The sequence below is a fragment of the Globicephala melas genome, chromosome 6 (genome assembly GCF_963455315.2).
Source record: "Globicephala melas chromosome 6, mGloMel1.2, whole genome shotgun sequence".
Taxonomy (NCBI): domain Eukaryota; kingdom Metazoa; phylum Chordata; class Mammalia; order Artiodactyla; family Delphinidae; genus Globicephala; species Globicephala melas.
The window spans coordinates 6555803-6576667 of record NC_083319.1 but is presented as its reverse complement, the minus strand read 5'-3'; the positions used below and the strand labels follow the sequence as shown (position 1 = coordinate 6576667).

The window sequence follows — 20865 nt, the reverse complement described above, 5'->3', positions numbered from 1 at the left end:
TTGTTCTAGTTCTGTGAAAAATGCCACTGGAATTTTGATAGGGATTACACTGAATGATATGGATAGAATGGACATTTTAACAATGTTAATTCTTCCAATCCATGAATACAGCTTATCTCTCCATTTATTTGTGTCTTCTTTAATTTCTTTCATCAGTGTTTTTGTCGTTTTCATTGTATGGTTCTTCCTTCTCCTTGGTAAAATTTATTCCAAAGTTTTAAAAATATTTATTTATTTATTTTGGCTGCACTGGGTCTTAGTTGCAGCATGCGGGATCTTCGTTGTGGCATGCAGGATCTTTAGTTGTGGCACGTGGACTTCTTAGTTGCAGCATGTGAACTTTTAGTTGCGGCATGCATGCGGGATCTAGTTCCCTGACCAGGGATCAGACCTGGGCCCCCTGCATTGGGAGTGCAGAGTCTTATCTGCTGGACCACCAGGGAGGTTCCTGTTGGTTTTTTTATGCTATTGAAAATAGAATTGTTTTCTTTATTTCTCTTTCAGATATTTTGTTATTGTATAAGAAATGCCACTAATTTTTGTATGTTGATTTTGTCTTGCAACTTTACTGAATTTGTTTATTAGGTTTTAAAAAATATTTTTTTAATTTATTTATTTGGTTGTACCAGGTCTTAGTTGCAGCTGGTGGGCTCCTTAGTTGTGGCATGGGAACTCTTAGTTGCGGCATGCTTGTGGGGTCTAGTTCCCTGACCACGGTTTGAACCCGGGCCTCCTGCATTGAAAGTGTGGAGTCTTAACCACTGCACCACCAGGGAAGTCCCATGAATTTATTAGTTTTAATAGTTTCTTGGAGGAGTCTTCAGTGTTTTCTATATATAACATCATGTCATCTCTGAACAGAGACAATTTTACTTTTCCCTTTCCAATTTGGATACCTGTTATTTCTCTTTCTTGTCTGATTGCTCTGGCTAGAACTTCTAGTACTGTGTTGAATAGTGAGAGTAGGCATCCTTGCCTTGTTCCTGATCTTAGGGGGAAAGTTTACACCTTTTCACTGTTGACTATGATGTTAGCTGTGGACTTGTCATATTACAGCCTGTATCATGCTGAGGTACATTCCTTCCATACCTGATCTGTTGAGTGTCTTTATCATGAAAGGATGTTGTATTTGTCAAATGCCTTTTCTGCATTTACTGAGATAATCATAGGATTTTTTCCTTCACTTTGTTAATGTGGTGTATCACATTTATTGATTTACGTATGTTGAACCATCCTTGCATCCCAGGGATAAATTTTACTTGATCATGGTGTATGAGCCTTTTAATGTGCTGTTGAATTTGGTTTGCTAGTATTTTGTTGAGGATTTTTGCATCTTTGTTCATCAGGGATATTGGCTTGTAATTTTCTTTTCTTGTAGTGTCCTTATAGGCTTGGTATCAGGATGATTCTGGCCTTGTAGAATAAGTTTGGAAGTGTTCCCTCCTCTTCAATTTTTTGGAAGAGTTTGAGAAACACTGGTGTTAATTTTTCCTTAACTGTTTGAATACTGATTCAGTCTCCTTATTCAGATTTTCTGTTTCTTCAGATTGAGTCTTGGTAAGTTATATGTTTCTAGGAATTTGTCCATTTCTTCTAGGTACTCCAACCTGCATTTAATGTTATATTGTTATTACTTTGCAGTATTAGGGGATAGTGGTGTGAAAATGGCTTTCACCTCAGATCTGTGTTGAAATCCCAGCTTTACCACTTAGAGTGTCCATAGTCTTGGGTAGCGTTTCATCTCTGAACTTGTGTCTTCATCCCTGTCATGGGGATACTGCTTTTAACCACACTGGGCTGAGTAAGGATTAGACATCATAGGAAAGCCCTTGGCACATAACCCAGTTCTTGGTAAGTGCGGAAAACAGGGAGTTGTGATGCTGTTGTGATTGTTTAAAATATTCAAAAACATGTTTTTAATAGCATTGTATTATCAAGTGAAATGCTATACAAAAGTGAAAAAAAAAAAACAATAAAGGAATAGAGTTTGTATGGAAAAAAATCACTGTTATAAGGTTACAATTGAAACATTTTCCCCCCCAAACCTAGAAAATAGACATTGTGGTGGACTATGTGATATAAAAATCGATTAACAGGCTTCCATTTTTGCTACACAGCATCTAAATGCGTGATAAATTAGAACAAACATACTTTTCAAAATTTAAACTTATTGAAGTATAATATACATGCTAAAGAAAATACTCATTGTAAGCATACAACTCAATGAATTTCCACTGTGTAAGAATACTTGTGCAACCAGCAACAATGTTAGCAAGCATTTCCAGAAGCTCCTAAAGGCCGCATCCCCCAAGTGACTGGAAAGTCTCTCCCTACCAAGAATAACCAACCACCATCCTGAGCTCTATTGCCTTTAGCGTATTTCCCCCAACGTTTGAATTTGAATTTGTTATACCTATGGGGAATATGGCTTGTTTTGCTTAGTGTTATGTCTGTGAGATCCATCCACGTTGCGTGGGGCAGGAATTTTTTCATTTTCCTTCATTGTCCCTCTGTAGCCCTTCTCATCTATGGATTTTGCCGGAGTATTAAGCCCTAAAGTCCAAAGTGATCCATCATATGTAGCTGAATTAATTTCTGTCCTGTGAGTCTAGGATGGTAGTAGCCTTGTAATACCTTCGGGAGAACTGAGAAGATGCCCACTCAAATCATGTTCCGTGGAGGTTCATCTCTCGTAGAGTCCCAGGAAAGACTGGGAGCTTTAGCTTTTCTGGTTTTTTGTCCCCCCACACCCCCCCCCCTCCCCGGTACAGTGAGGTCGGGCCTCTCACTGTTGTGGCCTCTCCTGTTGCGGACGTGCAGGCTCAGCGGCCATGGCTCACGGGCCCAGCCGCTCCGTGGCATGTGGGATCTTCCCAGACCGGGGCATGAACCGGCAGAGTCTCAACCACTGCACCACCAGGGAAGCCCAGCTTTTCTGGTTTTTGTGGTCTAGCAGCTCTCCAGTGTCTTCTAGCAGATGACTTCTGGAAGATAACAGTTAAGTTATCTTATCTGGCTTTTTTTTTTTTTCTCCCGGGGAGTGCTGGTTTGCTGCAAGCTCCTCCATCCCACCTGGAGGTGGAAGGAAGTCTAGCAAATGCATAGCTGGGCTCCTAGAAAGAGGAGGGAAAGTCCCAGGGCCAGATAAAGGGGAGAGGGAGAGAAGGAGCTGAAACCCCAGAGGCAAAATAACACAAGCCAGGGCTGCCCCAAGGCGTAGAAATCTGGACCCAGAGCCTTGGATTTTGAGCAGCCGGTGAGGGAGAGCAGGAGCCAAAGCCCCAGACCCAGGCCGGGAGGGCCACCGGGACTGTGTCCCTCTGCTCGGCTCGTAACAGCAGCCTCTCCAGAGCTCTGTTCCTCGAGTGAAAGAGTGGGCTAGGAAATAGAGCCCTCCTAACGGCAGTAAAACGTGTCTTAGCTATGGGAGGAGTCAGTTTGATTTTTCTGCTGAAGATCTGATCCTTAGCCTCTCATCACAGGCGTTTGGTGTTTGCAATTAGACTACCTCTTGAAGTCCAGAAGCTCCACGTCTAGAAATAAAAAGTTACCCCTCACACAAAGAAACAAACTGCTAGGAAAGTCAGCAGAGATGACCAAGAACAGAATTAGGGGTTTCAGAGCTCCTCAGTATGTTGTAAGAGAGCTAGCTATATTTAAAATGAAAGAAACAGCAGATAGAGTGCTAAAACATGAGCAAGAAACAAACACTACCATTAATGGCTCTGCGGATTTGAGGAAGAACCAAATCCGAGTTTTAGAAAAGTGCTTAGCGTAATGCCTTGCATTCAGGAGCTGCTTAATAACTGTGCACATTTGGGCAAATAATTCTCAATATAAAACTCATGACTTTGCACAATGTGAAGCGTCTTTGTGGAACCTCAACTTTAGAAGTACTCACTAATATCATTGTTCCATTGGCCCTAAAATTTGTTGACTGAGTTGACATTGGAATCACCATTTTGAGATAGGTTCAAGTAACGTTCAGATAGTCCTGTTGTCCTGCAGTGGGAGGAGCCGCTTACACTAAAGCGCCTCAGAAGGTTTATATAAATGAGCGCATTCTTGGAGCAGCTTTGGCCTCTTCCCCCCGCCTCCATGTTTTGAGTGCCTACTGGATGCCAGGCCTTGTACTTGAAGGAAGCATGGGAGGATGACTAAAACACTGTTCCTCCTTTCCTGGAATCCACATTCCGCAGGCCATCGAGTCTGCCCCCGGGACCCTTACAAATACACTGGAATGAATCGAATCTATTGTGTGTTTCCTTCTGCAAAATTGTTGCTATATTATGAGTATCTGATGAGTCTTCTTCAGCTTTTGGAGCAAGAACACAGCTGTCTGTATTACTGAATATATAGAAACGTTGGTTAGGTAGCAGGGAACTAGGTAACCATAGTTTTCCAAGCAAATGAATATGTTAACTAATCAAGTTAACTTCTCCATGTTACTAATTCCACCACTGCAAATCCTTTTAGGATGATGTGAGGCATAAGGTTCATCTGAACACCTTTGGATTCTTCAAGAATGGGTACATGATGGTGAATGTCAGTAGCCTTTCAGTGAGTGAGCCTCAAGGAGCCACAGACAAGGACGCAACTGTAAGTGCCTTTCCAGGAGATCTTTTCTGTTGCTTAGGTGAAAGCTTCACCCCATACTTAAATATGAAGTATCAGAATGTAGAGAAAATTAAACTTGTGAGCGGGCGTCAGATAGTTTTATTCTTAGCAGTTAAGTTGTAATTCTTGAATAATTTTAGTAACAACTGATCCTTCTTACAAAATGAATGCTAAGGAAACTAAGAGGTGGCCAGACCAGAAGAGTCACCTTTCTGCTCTTGGAGCAATGAAGGTAAGGGCGCCCGGGCATCATGTGGTTATTTACTTCCATTGTTTTTACCTCCTCTTAGATTGGATTCAGCCTAGACCGCACAAAGAATGATGGATTTTCTTCTTATCTGGTGAGCGTCAAATGCGTGACCTGATCACTCCCTTCACTCGAACCCAAGACACTGGGTGGAAACACCCTGCTTCCGTCAGTGCTGTTTTCTTGAGGTGGTAGCAGCTTTGACTTGCAAGCATCTCTGAGCACCCACAGTTGTGTTATTTGAATGGAGTCTGGGCCACTTATTTGCTTAGTTCCTGAAAACGTTTTGTTCTTACTCTAGTGTGAATGAATAAGGTGGTGTGTAATTGGGTCTTCCTTTCTCAGGATGAAGATGTGAATTACTGTATTTTAAAGAAACAGTCTGCCTCTGTCACCCTTCTAATCCTAGACATCTCCAGAAGTGAGTAAGTAATTCTACTAATCCTTCAGTTCAATCCTAGAGTAAAGTTAGGGGGAATTTGGTAGTTAAGTTACCATTTATTGTCTGCCACATGCCAAATATTTTGCTGAGTGCTGGAGATTAAAAACAAGATGAGGAAGACAGAGGTCCAGTCCTGGAGGAGCTTCTTGATGGATGAGGGAGACAGAAGAGCAATACAAACGATCACAGCAAACTAGAGAAGTAGTAGAGCAGAGAGACTGAGGATTGCAGAAGAGAAGGGAAAGCTTCAGAGAAGTGTTGGTGCGACCACGCTTCTCATGAATAGCCTTTACAGATGAGTAAAAGGGAAGAGCATTTTAGGCAAAGGGAACATGATATACAAAGGCAGAGTGGTGTGAAATAGCATGGTGTGTTCAGTGAAGTGAGTGCGTTGTCTGCATCCAGCTGAGGGGAAGAGAGGAAGGGTCCTCCCCGTTCAGTGCTAGACACGTGCCCCTTGGTACGAGTGATGGTGCCAGCTGAGGTTGCGTGTCCACTCAGGCATGGAAACTTGCTGGTTCCTCCTCAGGCGGGATGGGGCAAACAAAATTGCGGTCTGGTAAGCAGGGAGAAGGGAGGAAATGCATATTAGGCGGGCTACTAATAATGCTCACTGCCCCTCGCGTGCTCCCCACGGCTTCACTTTAACATCTTACTGGGGTTTTTTTTACCTCTTGTTCCTTTTCCCTTGTACACCAATTTGTTGAACACATTGCACATACTTAGGGGGGAATGTGTACCTCAGAATTGTATGGTTGCTACGAACTTAAGCTTTAGAGTGAGACTGCCCAGGTCCTCGCCCAGCTGCTCACTGGCTTACTACTCTTGGGCAGGTTCTTTAACCTTTCTGAGCTTTCATTTCAACATCTGTAAAATGCGGACAATAGAATCTGCATCATAGGACATCATGGGACTGCATGAGATGATGGATTTAGAGCTGGAAACAACACCTAACTTAGAACACTTACTGGCCATAAGCATTACTTTGAACTCTTTTTCTTCTGTCTTGTTTGAATATAGAGTGCGAATAAGATCTCCACCAGAAGCTGGTACCCAGTTACCAAAGATCATCTTCAGCAAGGATGAGAAAGTCCTTGGTCAGAGCCAGGAGCCTGGCGTTAACGCTGTTTCAGCAGGGAGCCAGACTCAGAAAAAACAAGGTAAACTGTGAGGCAGAAGCGAGCATTTTCTTCACTACCCTGATCTGAAGATTCTGTTTTGTTCCTGAGTAAAAACACATACAATCTTAGCATTATTTTATTTTTGAGGTGATATAAAAATATGTAACAAAGAAAAATGTGGAAAATATGGGAGAAGAAACGTCATTTCTCCTTACTCCCTGTGTTAGAATTTTAGTAATTTATATTTCCTTCTAAACTTGTTTCCTAAGTCTAGAATATTTGATTTTTAAAACTCATACACGTTTATAATTTTATAAGCATCCCTGTTCACTCAACTTTAAGTTATTTCATACTTATCAGATATCCCATTAAATGGATACTGTAATTTGCTCAGCCTTTCCCCTTAAAGAGACATATTTCAACCTTGATGCTATTATATTAAAACGTTGCTACATCAGACATTGTTATTTGTAGATTTTTTTTCATATGTAGAACTTTCTTTAGGATGGGTTCCCAGAATTGGAATTTCTGGTTCAAAGGATATGAATACTTTTGAGAATATTGATACATATTTTCATTCCTCTCCACATGAGTGGTGTGAATTTATACTCCTATTGGGAAATATATAAGAATAGTGCCCACGTCACCATGTCCTAGACAATACTGGGTTTTTGGTTTTGTTTTGTTTTTTAAATTCTAAAGTGAAAGGCAAAAAAGTAGTCTTGATTTTGAAGTCACTTTTTTTTTAAATTAATTAATTTATTTTTGGCTGTGTTGGGTCTTCATTTCTGTGTGAGGGCTTCCTCTAGTTGTGGCAAGCGGGGGCCATTCTTCATCGCGGTGCACAGGCCTCTCACTGTTGCGGCCTCTCTTGTTGCAGAGCACAGGCCCCAGACGCGCAGCCTCAGTACTTGTGGCGCACGGGCTTAGTTGCTCCGCGGCATGTGGGACCTTCCCAGACCAGGGCTCGACCCCGTGGCCCCTGCATTGGCAGGCAGATTCTCAACCACTGCGCTACCAGGGAAGCCCTGAAGTCACTCTTATTACTGAGGCTGCTCTTTTCCTCCGTATGTTGATTAACCAATTTAAATTTGTCACCTCTTTCATTAACCGTTAGGTTTATCTAATAATTTATATGAGTGCTTTAAAGATAACTATTTATTGTATTATTTATGTGTCTTTTTCTCGGTTTGTCAAAATTCTAACCCAGATTAAAAGATGTGCAGAAATGTTACATTTGTGTGATGATGTAGTTTCACGTATGTGCACCATCTCCTCCTCGTCTAGGTTCCTCAGGCTCACATAACCATTCCCTGGGCAGAAAATCTTCTTTTCCTTATTTTTTTTCTGAAACTCTCTCCCTTCCTGCAGGGAATTTGAGATGCTGTCTTCCTCACGAAGAGGGTCTTAAGTAAAAATAAGACACAGCTGCCCTCTCTGTTCATTGAAAGAAGTCATTAGCAATTTCTACACTCCTTGCTGTGGAAATAAAAATAGTATGCTTTATGCTAATATTATTTCCTATTTTTCCATGTATATAAATAAATCTCATATATTAGATATATATGTATTTTAAACAATGATCTGTTTTCAAATGTAATTACTTAGAAGATAAGGAAGTCATTCCACGTGGTATCTCTGACAGAAACATGCACTAGGTTATTTAGAGATGATTTCCCTCGTCTGTACTGAATATTATCATTTATTAGATTGCATTTATAATAGAACAGGTTGCCATTTGCGGCTTCTACAGCTCAGGAGTGTTTGGGGTTCTAAGCAGATGGCATTTCACAAGATGGCACGTGGCCTCACCGTTTTGATTGTTTCGATTATTTGATATTAGACGAGCTAGAGTCTCATAAAATGATACTGTAATATACATATGAGCTGAATCATGCCATAATAACTCTTGAATGGTTCTGCTTCTAGACAGTGGAAAGTCTGAAAGAAGTACAGTGGATTCAAAGGTAAGAAATAACCTGACTTAAGCTCTCAGCTTTCCTGGGTGTAATATGTTTGTCTGTGTATGTGTGTGCGTACAGGAATGTATATACATATGTATATATGTACACACACAGGTGCGCACACATACATCTGCATGCCTGATCTACAGGGGGTTGCCTTCTGTTTGGGGAGATAACTTAGGCACTCGGAAACAATTTCAAAGTAAGACTGAGTGCTGAGCTATACAGCACTTACATGATAGAGGCTCAGATAGTGAGAGGAGAGGGAAGTGGGCTCTCGGAGAGCCCTCTGGAGAGAGGCGTCACCAGGGCTTGAAGTTTGGTAGATTGGGGAAGAAGAGAGCGAAGGAGGTGAAGGCCATCATGAGCAAAGACCGGAAGTGGAGATGAGCATGGCAGGTGCTGGGCACTGGCCTATTGGAAGTAAAAGCTACCTATTTGGGAGCAGAGAGAGGTGTCTTAGTTAACAGAGGGCTGGAAAGTTGAAGGCATCGATGCACAGAAAACAGGAAGTCATCGTGTGTTCTTGACAAGGATGGAATGTGATGCAGAAGGTGTTAAGGGAAGGTCATAGTTCTGAAGGAACGTGCCGGGTAGCCTTGGAGAGGGAGACAGTGAAACTAGAGGGACCAGGAGGAATGCTGTTGTGATAATACAGGTTTAGGGTGATGAGGATCTGAACTAGAGCAGAGCTTTGCAATCAGTCTGGGAGGTCATTTGGGGCTGGTGGGAGGGTAGGAGAAGAGGTAGATTTCCCCCCCCCAGAGGTGTAGGAAGTAGAAATAGCAGAAGGAAAAACGGGAAAGTTTTGGTTTGGGATGTCTTGATTTTTCAGTGATGGGACATCCAAATGGCGGTATTTCATTTTGTTTTAACAGCGGTATTGGCGCATAATTGATACATAGTAAACTGCACATATTTAAAGTGACAGTTGGGTAAGTTTTGGCTTGTGTGTGCCTATGAAACCACCACCACAAGAGAGTGGACATGTCCATCACCCCAGAGGTTCTCCTGTCCCTTTGTCACCTCCCTGTCCCTAAGTAACAACTGATCTGTAACTATAGATTAGTTTTACAGAAGCTGCTATAAATGAATTATGCAATACCTACGCTTTTTTGTCTTCTCTCATTTAGCGTAATTATTTTAGGTTCGCCCATGTTGTTCCATGGGTCAGTAGTTCCTTCTTTTTGTTACTTACCTTCAGTCTGTCGTACTGGTGGCAGTTTGTAGATCATTTGAAGTCGGGGATAGAGCCCAGGTGCTGTGTCAGGGTGTGACCTGAGTTGGCATCCGTTGTCTAGCGGAAGCTTTAAGACTAGAGAGGTGTTCAGTAGTGAATATGGGGTATTGAAGAGACAAGAGGTAGATGAGAAAAGGAAATGGGTAAAGAATTACCATTCTCTGTGAAAGGTGATTTCATACATCTTGAAAAAATGGTGAATTTCTTTTTCAGTGAGCTTTTGAAGAAAGCTTGGGTTTAAGAAAAGCATGTTCTGGAGTTTTAAAATTTTTATTTTTATTAGCATGCTTTTTCCACCAGTCTCATTCTAAAATAGGTCGTTAATGTCTTTTTTAGGCAACAGGAGAGAAATCCTTTTCTGTTCGTAATAATGATGGGGCAGTTTCATTTCAGGTATGTATTCTCTTTCAGTCAAGCTTCGTAGAATTTCTCTCTACCATGTAAAAGGGTGAATTTTAATAGAAATTTTGAATTGAGGAGTAGAAATGTAGGTATGCTATGTGTCAGTCACTTGAATACAGTAGCTCTCTCCATAACAAACCTACAAGGTGGGTATTGTTACCCACCACTTAGCAAATCATAAATCTCTGAGAGAGAATAACTCAGAGTGTTATGTTCAGTGTGAGTGAGAAGGCCCATATTCCAACCCAGTTCTCCCTGGCTGTCCCCACACCTCTGCCTCTCCAATCCCATGCTGCCTCCCACTCAGAGTGTGTCAGAAACACAAACTTCTGTACCTGAAAGGACCATTGTGATCTTCTAGGGTGATGTTGTCATTTCAGAGATGAGTTCACTGAGCCTCAGAGGCCTGACTGACCTGCTCAGCTGTCACCATTGTTAACTGCACGTGAGTGTTTATGGCAGCATCACAGCCCATGTGTGGGGTCCGGGGGAGGACACTGGACTGGATCTCAGAGCACATGTGCTAGCTGGTGACCTTGGACAGCTCACTCAGCTTCTGAACCTCGCTCTTGAATGATCTGAAAATGGAAAATGAGGGCACGTGTCTCACAGGGTTGTTAGGTGTATCATTCTTCAAAAATAAAAGTGCTTTGTAAAGCACTATACAAATAATCTTTTATCATTAATTTGTAAGGATCACTGTCTCTTTCCTAACCAGTTTTCATTAATTGAGGTATAATTTGCTTAGAGGGAAATGCCCAGGTCTTACGTGTATGGTTCAGTCAATTCTGACAACTGCATGCACCCACATAACCCACTCTCAAGATTCTCTGTATTTTTACCATCTCCGAAAGTCCCCCACCCCTGCCTCTGCTATTCTGATTTCTTTCACCATAGATTCTTTTGCCTATCTAACAATTTTTATATGTTCTTTTAAGTTTAGTGACCATCGGTATTAACAGCTAACTGAGAGCTTTTGGGGTGCTCATCTGCTCTGAATCCTCAACAGCTTCCCTTCTGTCTCCGAGTAAAAGCCCAAGTCCTTCCACGTGGTCTGCAAACCTGCATGGTCCAGCTGCTGTCAGCTTTTTCACCTCAGCTCCTGTTTCCTCCCCACCCCCTGCTTATTACTCTCTTCCAGCTACACAGGCCACCTTGCTGCTGCTAGAAAAGATCAGGCCTTGGGCTCTGCTCTAGCTGTACCTGCTGGAGGGACATTCATCCCTCAGAATCTGTGTGATCAATTTCTTCCTCCTTCAAGTCTCTGCTCAAATGTCACCTTTTCAACAAAGCTTCCTCCAATCGCCCTGTTTTAAATGCAGCACCCCCCGCCCCACCCCGGCTCTGTTTTTTCCCTTAGTGCTTCTTTCCAACATACGGTATACTTGTACTTATTTATTGTATTTATTATCTGTCTCTCCCTTTAGAAGGTAGCCATAAGGGCAAGGATTTCTATCTGCCTTTTTTTTTTTTTTTTTTTTTTTTGCATTATGCGGGCCTCTCACTGTTGTGGCCTCTCCCATTGCGGAGCACAGGCCCCAGACGCGCAGGCTCAGCGGCCATGGCTCACGGGCCCAGCCGCTCTGCGGCCTGTGGGATCTTCCCGGACCGGGGCACAAACCCACGTCCCCTGCATCGGCAGGCGGACTCTCAACCACTGCGCCACCAGGGAAGCCCTCTATCTGCTTTATTGCTGCTGTATATGAAATTCCTCATCTTGGGCCTGGCCCATAACAGGCTGCCCATCAGTCATTATGGAGATGAATGAGTGAGTCAGACATCGTGCTAAGTACTTACATGTCATCATTATCTCAGTTCATCCTCCCAACAGTCTGTGAATTAGGTACTATTATTATTCTCCTTTTACAGATGAGGAAACTGAGACTCAGAGAGGTTAAGTAACTTGCCCAAGGGGAGGGTTCAAACCCAGGTTTGTCTGACTCCAAGGCCCATGTGTTTAATCACTTTGCTTTACTACCTTCTTAAGAAAATACAAAAGGTACTTTTCTGTCTTCTTTCCCTCACTTTAAAATGTTTGTTAATAAAATAAGTATTTTGAATGTTTCTTTTTTAAGTCACAAAAGGAAAGCATTTATAGGATACACATTTGTCAGTTACTAGTGCTTTGTGTCAAGGTGAGTACTGAGGGGAAAGCAGCATTTGTGGTGATTCAGAACAATTGCTTCAAAAGCCAGTTCATAGGGTTCTTGGGATGCATAGAACAGGCAGCACACAGAATGGGCCGCTCGCTTTCTCCCTGGCTTCCCCTCTCCTGTAAAGAAGCCGGCAGGTGGCTCCTTAGTGTTCTGCTACCCAGTGTCCTCCCAGTTTTGGACAGTACGGTCATTCTGAGCTTTTCTGCTCCATCCACAGAGGAGGTCTGATAGTTTATCTACCTAGAGCTGGAAAGGGACTGTCAGGGCTTACCCCAACCCTAAAATTTTCATTTTTGCTTTATTTTGTTTTGTTTTTTTTCCTTCAAGTGTCAGGTGTCTACTCTGATCCACCATGATGGTTCTATTGATTTTTTTTTTTTTTTTTTTTTTTTTTTTTGCGGTTCGCGGGCCTCTCTCTGTTGTGGCCTCTCCCGTTGCGGAGCACAGGCTCTGGACGTGCAGGTTCAGCGGCCATGGCTCACGGGCCCAGCCGCTCTGCGGCCTGTGGGATCTTCCCGGACCGGGGCACGAACTCGTGTCCCCTGCATCGGCAGGTGGACTCTCAACCACTGCACCACCAGGGAAGCCCCCTATTGATTTTTTAAAAAAATATTTTTTAGAAATTTCATGAGAGTCTTAGACTTTTGTAATTAAAATTACATGGTTAGAAAAGTTTTCTTTTTGTGGCTACCTTGGGTGGACGGGAATACATGCTCTCACTTTACAGTGAAGAGTTTGGGACATGGTTTAATGCTAATAATTTCAGCTTGAATAATTCTTGGTCTTTTCTTTTCGTCTTCTTGTCAGATGTCTCTTTTTTCCCCCCATTCTTTTAAATTTTGAGATATAGTACCTATAGAAGAGTGTATAGTACTTACGTTGAGTACACGTAATTATAAATAATCACCTTTGTAACCATCACTTGGGACGAGAACTAGAACAGTGCCAACACCCCAGAGCCCCCCTGTGGCCCTCATGCTCCTCTCAACTCTAGAGTAGCCCCTATCGTGAAAGATGTTATAACCATTTCCTCCCTTTTCTTCATAGTTTACCACCTATATATGTAACCCTAATCAGTATATGTTAGGCTTTTAGTAAAATGTTCTCTGGAATTGATTAAAGTGTCACATTCTGTGATCTTTTTATATATATACATTTTTAAATTTGCATTAAACTTCATTTGAATACGTGAAATACTGTTGAAAACAAAGAAAAATATCTAAATGTAGAAAATGTAGCCTCTGTTACTGTTGTTTAAAATCATAGGGGTAAATTTTGATGAGGGAATACTGGTCCTTTACCTTTTCAAGTATCAGATGAACCTCCTTTCTTTCTCAGAAGTATTTTTTACCAAAGAGCAAAACAACAATATGTGGGCTTGAAAACTAGAAAACTGTATCTTAGGTTAGCTCTGCAGACTTCTGCAAAAACCCATCACTGATGGATAGATATGTGATAAAGCAAGTGTAGTAAACTGTTAATTGTAGAATCTAGGTAGTGGGTACATAGGTATTCACTGTATAATTCTGGTAACCTTTCTGTTAGCTTGAAAATTGTTATAACAGAATATTAGGAGGGTATCACAGAATAAGAAGCCGTCTGCTTAGACTCTGCTCTGGGACAGTTTGATTATCTGAGTAAGCAGTCTGCTTTCTTCTGTTCATGGTAGTCACGATTTATTTCTAAGATTTAAAATTTTAGCCGAGGATTTGGGTACCCTTAAATTTTTTTCTTCTTCACTTTCAGTTTTTCTTTAACATCAGCACTGAAGACCAAGAAGGCCTCTACAGTCTTTATTTTCATAAATGCCCTGGAAGTGAAGTACGGTCTAACGACAAGTTTTCATTCAGCCTCGATGTGAGTACCATACAGAAACTCACATGTGGGTGTTGTCAGCCGTGTAAAATGGGAGACAGTTATTTCTTTAGGAGAGTAGTTTTAAGAACACTTAAGCCAGAGTAAGAGAAACATGTGGCCAAAATAACATTTATGCCAGTGGGCAGGATACTTCAGCAGAGGGTTCATAAATAAGAAAATATAAAGCAATTTAGGGTGTGTTTACGCTCTCAGCCTATGCATTAAGAATGTGGTTGTTATCTGCTGGTACTCACTTTCTTGAACTTCCATGAAACAGCTAAGATTCCAGATTGCTGAATATGGGATGATCTGTTTCTGAAAAGTAAAAATTAATGTCATGTTGGTTTCAGATCGAGATCACAGAGAAGAATCCTGACAGCTACCTCTCAGCGGGAGAAATTCCTCTCCCCAAATTATACATTTCTATGGCCTTTTTCTTTTTGCTCTCTGGGACAATCTGGATTCACATCCTTCGAAAACGACGGTAAATTATCACCTCCTTGAGCCCTTCATCCAAGAGCGTTCGGGGATTTATATAATTTCACCTTTTGCTGTCTTCTGAACCTGGAGGACTTGGCACTAGCGATCCTGTTCTCTCCAAAGGGCATGTTCCCCGAAACAAAGGGAGACCGTGCAGGAGCCTTGCCGCCTGGGAGGCCTTTGCATGCCTTGGTGTTTGTTCACTTCCCATTGCTTTGTTTAAAAAGCAAATCCAAATATTTCAGTAATACACAAGCAAAATAAAATGTATAAGCAAAACATTTCCATAGCGAGGACACTGGAGTCCAGGACTCAGAGTGAACACATTGGTCCCATTCAGGGGCTCTTTGTTCTTAAGAGATGAGTGACGACAGCCCAGTGCCTGGTGGGAGCATGGAGTTGCTGCTGAGCGCTGAAGGCCCCAGCACAGAGCCTGGGCAGGGTAGATACTGACCTCCAGGGGATCATCACTCGAGAAAAGCTCTTCAGAGCCCACCTGCCTGACTCTTGGCCTTTCTTCTGAAATCCCTGAGGCTTTAACTTCCTGTTCTTGGTACTTGAGGGGAGCAACAGTGTGTGTGTGCAGGGAGTGTTTGTGTCCCTTCCTCTAAATGGAAAACAATACTAATTTTCAGTTAAAAAATAGTGTGAAGTGTTTGTTATAGTATAAGGCCCATGAACTGTGTAAATGATGGTATGTGAATATGGTATTATAATATGGATTTAAATTCAGACAATAATTAAGCACCCCCAAGTACCAGATACCTCTTTCTCTGGAGCGGTGGGACAGAGTGAGATCTCTAACCTCTGGTGGCCAGATTGCCTTCTAGTGGACATGTTCAGCTCGGGTACTGGGCTCTGCTGGGTGTGGTTGCTGGTTCCTGTCTGTTATAAATCTTTTACATCCGCTGGATGGAACTGTGTCTTGTTTACTTGTGAAGAACCCTACATAATCATGTTTGGACTGGAGATCAGGCAGCCATTAATAAGAAAAAAAGAATCCTACAAATTCAGGCCATAAAAGGTGGTTGGGGGGCGGCGTTTGGTTTTTTTTGTTTGTTTGTTTGTTTGTTTGTTTGTTTTTGCGGTACACGGGCCTCTCGCTGTTGTGGCCTCTCCCGTTGCGGAGCACAGGCTCCGGAGGTGCAGGCTCAGCAGCCATGGCTCACGGGCCCAGCCACTCCGCGGCATGTGGGATCTTCCCGGACCAGGACAGGAACCCGCGTCCCCTGCATCGGCAGGCAGACTCTCAACCACTGCGCCACCAGGGAAGCCCTGGTTTGTTTTTTTTAAGAAAGTTTTGCTTTTGCCGTTATTAGAAAAGTAAGAACTAGGAGTCGGAGACCTGATTTCAGGTGTAAATGCTGTGACTCTTACTGCCTGTGTGCCTTCCTTCGCTCTAAGCCTCTTTCTCCTCGGCTACAGAACCGGGACAGTCATAACTGCCCTGCCTTCCCCTCAAAGTCTTAGATCCTTAGTTTTCTTATGTGATTCCCCCTGAAATGATGTGTACAAGAGTGTTTTGCAGATCAGGGTGCTATGCAAAGATGAGGGACATACAAAATAGTTTAGCCAGATGTTCAGTGGTATTTTAATTTCCTTTTAGTTAGCGATGCAACAGTCATTGTCGTTGGTTCACTTATATAAAATCGCGGCAGCAGTTTAAAACCTGTGATTAAACGAGGCTGACCTACTTTGTACAACGTATTTTAAACTTCTTGTTGAAGTATAGCTTATATACAGAAACGTATCATTTCAGCCCTCTGCCCCATCCCCGTGTTTTTTTTTTTTCTTTTTGCGGTATGCAGGCCTCCCACTGCCATGGCCTCTTCCTTTGCGGAGCACAGGCTCCGGACGCACAGGCCCAGCGGCCATGGCCCACGGGCCCAGCCGGTCCGCGGCACGTGGGATCCTCCCAGACTGGGGCACGAACCTGTGTCCCCTGCGTCAGCAGGCGGACTCCTAACCGCTGCGCCACCAGGGAAGCCCCCATCCCCGTGTTTTTCCAGGAGTCTCACAGCCAGCCATGTGAGTCACGTCACAGATGTGACTCCAGGGCTGCCAGCGCATTTCAGAGACTTGTAGCCCCTTAGTGCTGGAGGGAACTGAGAGATTTTTTGCCTTGTCTTATTGAGGCCTTGAGCGGGGAAGTGAGAGACATGGCTAGCATCCCCCGACAGAGCTGGCCCTGGGACCCAGAGTGGCTTGCTGTGCCTTTGTGGTTCTGTTGTGGGCCCCAGAGCACGGGGAAGTGGGAAGGGAACGCGGGCAGCTGATCGGTTTGGTACCTGCTCTCTGCCCAGCCAGGCACTGGATGTCATGGCTCCTTGAGGCCATTGTTGGCCCATTTTCAGCAGAGGTTTCTGAGGCCTAGAGAAATGAAGGTCGTCAGGGTGGAACCCGCATGTGAGCCAGGTCGATGTGGCTCCCGAGATCTTTCCTTCATTCACATAACGGCCCAGCCATCAATGCTGTAACTTGGACTGCGAGTCTTGGTGGCCAGGGTGTGTGGTGAGCACAGCCCTTGACGGTTCTGCTCTCTGGGTAAATCTCATTACTATTCAGGAGGGACAGACTACTCTGGCCTTGACTTCCCTTTCGACCTTCAAGTAGGTAGGCACTGGAGCAGGAAAGTACCAGGGAGGAAACCAGTCCGGAAACTGGGTGTGCGTCAGCTGACGACACGCCCTCCTTATCGTTCTGTGCAAGGCCCTCTCATGTTTTATTTCCTGTCCCCTCTCCTGTTCCTTCCCTGCACGGCCAGCCACTCAGATGCGTTTAGTATGTGTTTTGGGGATATATGTGTATTCTTGTAAACAAATAATGTTTATTGGTATTGCATGTATTTTTTTATATAAATTTATTTATTTAATTTATTTATTATTTTTGGCTGTGTTGGGTCTTCGTTGCAGCACATGGGCTTTCTCTAGTTGCACCGAGCAGGGGCTACTCTTTGTTGCAGTGCGCGGGCTTCTCACTGCGGTAGCTTCTCTCGTTGCAGAGCATAGGCTCTAGGCGCGCGGGCTTCAGTAGTTGTGGTGCACGGGCTTCAGTAGTTATGGCGCGCAGGCTCTAGAGCGCAGGCTCAGTAGTTGTGGCACACGGGCTTAGTTGCTCCGTGGTATGTGGGATCTTCCTGGACCAGGGCTCGAACTCGCGTCCCCTGCATTGGCAGGCGGATTCTTAACCACTGTGCCACCAGGGAAGCCCTGCATGTATTTTTAATTTATATAAACTGTTCCATCTGTAGGTATTGTTTTTGTACATTTTTCACTCAGAATATCCTCTTTAAGATCTAGTCACATGGCTGCGTGCACATCCAGTTCATTACTGTCCAGCTACTCCATGTCATCCACAGTGAGCGTCCCCATTCCACTCACCCACCCCCTTAATGGTGGACCCCTAGGTTGTCTTCATTTCCCTGCTTCCCCATACTGTCATGATCCACCCTTCCTCCCTGTCCCCGGAGGGGTCTGCAGCCTCTGAAGTACATTCTCGGAAGGAGGTGCCCTGGGTGTCGGGGAGCTCTCCTTTAATTTCGCTAAGTGCCACCGGTTGCCCACCAGGATGCGTGCCTGTGCCGGCTTATGCTCCTACGACACGTGTGCCAACACTGACACCTTATGTTTTGCCAGTGTGACGGGTATAAACTGGTACCTCATTTTCTTCTGCATTTCTCTGAATATCAGTGATATGAATTATCTTAGCAGAGACATGTTAACCTTCTGGGTTTTCCCTCTGTGACTGCCTGTACTTGCATATTTTTCTGTGGGATTTTCTGTGTTTTTCTTGTTGCTTTGCATAAGTTCCTCACACATTCGGATCTCAATCCCTTGCATGTCTTAGACATTGCAAATTTCTTCTCCCAGTTGAATTGTTGAGTAAAAATCTTTCATACTAATGGAGTCACAGCTCTCTAATTTTAGTCTTCTGGGCAGTGCTCCTTGGATCTTAAGAGGCCCGTTCCTACTCCAAGGTTACAAAATGTGTATTTTATGCTTAGCGGCAGACTCCACCTGGGTTGTAAGTAAGTGTGAAGCAGAGATCCAGCTTTCCTTATTTCTTATATAGGTTTGAGCTGATTTTTTCCCAATGTCAGTCATTAAGCAGGCTGTTCTTTTCCCACTGACTTGGTATCACCTTAACTATCAAGCTTCTGTACACACACGAATCTATTTATAAGCCTTCTGGTCTGTTATGTTGGTTTACTTGTCTGATGCGACACCCATTTCCCATTTTTTACTGCTGTGGCTTTGCAGAATGTCTTGATATCCAAGAGTGGGAGTCCCCACTGTAGCTCTTACTCAAGCCTTTGTTTGCGTTCTTTAATAGAGTTTAAGACTTTTCTCCATCATGGTTTTGTTTGTCTTATTAGGTTAATTCCTAGGATGAGGCGAGAAGGGGTAGAGAGGAGTTGAATGCCTGGCAGACTGAAGGTGGACTCGTGCCCGTAGGGGGAGGTGGGGCAGTGGGTGCTTTGCGCCACTGTCCTGGTGTGTATGGCAGGTTCCAGCTGTGAGGGGGAAGAGGGGGCACAACCCCAGCGCTTTCTCTTTGACCAGCCCTGCTGCCTGGCTCCAAATCCTCCTCTCCTGGCTACAGAGTTCCCCTGTAGCTGTACCTAATCACCTCTGCCTTCTCGGGGATTTCACGCCATTTTCACAGATCCGTCTGCCTCATTCTTGCCTCTGCGGGCTTTCCAAGGTGGTTTCTGGAGAAGAAGCTGGCAGCCTGTTTAGATTTCCCTCTTATCAGGCCTGGAAACCCATTGTGCATAACTCGGCTCCATTCACAGCATTGAATCATATAGTAGAGGTGACTTGGGCTCCATTCCAGGCCTTTTCTGCTGGCAGCAACCACTTGTTTAAAAAGCTTTGTGTTTGTGGTTTGCTTAGATTATATTTACTGCCTCCTTATAAGTATATGATGCCTGGAGCTTCACCTGTTCTTTGGGAGTATGAAATATTCCTTTAATTCTTTTCTCTCTGTTTTTACATAGGAATGATGTATTTAAAATTCACTGGTTGATGGCCGCCCTTCCTTTCACCAAGTCTCTTTCCTTGGTGTTCCACGCAGTACGTATTAGTATTTTGGTGTCATTTACGAAATGATGTACAATGCCTATACTGTCTGGAAAAATAAAGTAGAAGACAGGATACATCAAATAAGAGATGAAAGAATACCTTTGTCATGAAGCCTCCTTTGGTCTGGGAGGGACTGGTCACGGAGATAAATCATCACAATCTCCCTGATACTAGACTTGAGATCTTCAGACGTTACCTTCAGACTCAGTTTTCTCAGAACACTTGGTGGTTTTTTTTGGGTTTTTTTTCCCAGTCATTTCTTGAGATTAGTGTGCCACCTGCTGAATTGTTTCCATGACTTCCTTTATTTTTCCAAATATTCCCTCCGGTTCCCGTTTGATATGAAGTTCAGTGTTAGGATACTTATTTGAGAGAAAACTGATGCTCTAAAGATTGAGGCATAAGAATTGAGCTTAAGCTTTGAATATTTAGTACTGATGCAGATTGCAATGAGCCTGCCCATGGGAGTCAGATCACAGCTTCCCTGATTTGTAGGCCTACGAGGTATCCATGGGTTATGCGTGAGGGTGACAGTCTCCAGACATGTGCACAAGATCCTACTGCACTTAAAAATATTGTCACAGAAAAAGTAATAATATAGCCAGTTACAATCTCAAGAAATGACAATTATTTGGATAATTTCCCATTTGGGTGTAAGGTAAAAGATTCTTTCTGGAACCATGTAGATAACGAATGATAAGATTCTCAAGTCACTTTCATATCTAGACAGCCACGTGTGGGAGAATGAAAGATGTATAAAGAAACTGATGTCAGCTTTGGGAGTCCTGCCTGGAAGCATATGGGCCACTACTGAAACTGGTCACTTTAGTTAAAATGCACTGGTGATTTCAGGTAGCTCTAAATTTACAGATTTTTTTCCCAAAGATAACATAGTTGAAGCTAGGTGACCCACGTAGATTTTTTTACTGACTTTACTGACTGATTTATTATGTAAGCAGCACGGCTATGAAAGGTAAAGCTCTTGACTGGGGCATTGGAAAGACCTGTGGCATTTGGAGGTCTTTTTTTTTATTTGTTTTTTGGTGGTTTTATACGTCATTTTATTTTATTTTATTTTACCTGGGCTACGGCAGCAAAAACCTGGAATCCTAACCACCAGGGAACTCCCTTGGAGATATTAAAGAATAGGCATCCATTTGCCAGAGTGAATCACCTGCCTCAAGAGAGGGGCCCTGGGACTTCCCTGGTGGCCCAGTGCTTAAGACTCTGAGCTTCAAGTGCTGGGGGTGCAGGT

The 20865-nt window shown here is 43.4% G+C and overlaps 1 protein-coding gene across 2 annotated transcripts in view; it reads left to right on the top strand.

Annotated features, from left to right (window-relative positions):
* The window catches only part of GPR107 (G protein-coupled receptor 107), a 79764-nt gene that overhangs the window by 13095 nt on the left and 45804 nt on the right, over positions 1-20865 (top strand). For both annotated transcript variants that reach the window (XR_009564234.2, XM_030838566.3), the window contains exons 2-10: positions 4477-4599; positions 4908-4958; positions 5210-5289; positions 6327-6466; positions 8357-8394; positions 9968-10024; positions 13936-14046; positions 14397-14530; positions 19526-19601. Coding sequence is in view for 1 of the 2 variants with exons in the window: in XM_030838566.3 (XP_030694426.1) it covers positions 4477-4599; positions 4908-4958; positions 5210-5289; positions 6327-6466; positions 8357-8394; positions 9968-10024; positions 13936-14046; positions 14397-14530; positions 19526-19601 (810 nt within the window). In the remaining variant the exon portion in view is untranslated. The remainder of the gene's footprint in view (positions 1-4476; positions 4600-4907; positions 4959-5209; positions 5290-6326; positions 6467-8356; positions 8395-9967; positions 10025-13935; positions 14047-14396; positions 14531-19525; positions 19602-20865) is intronic.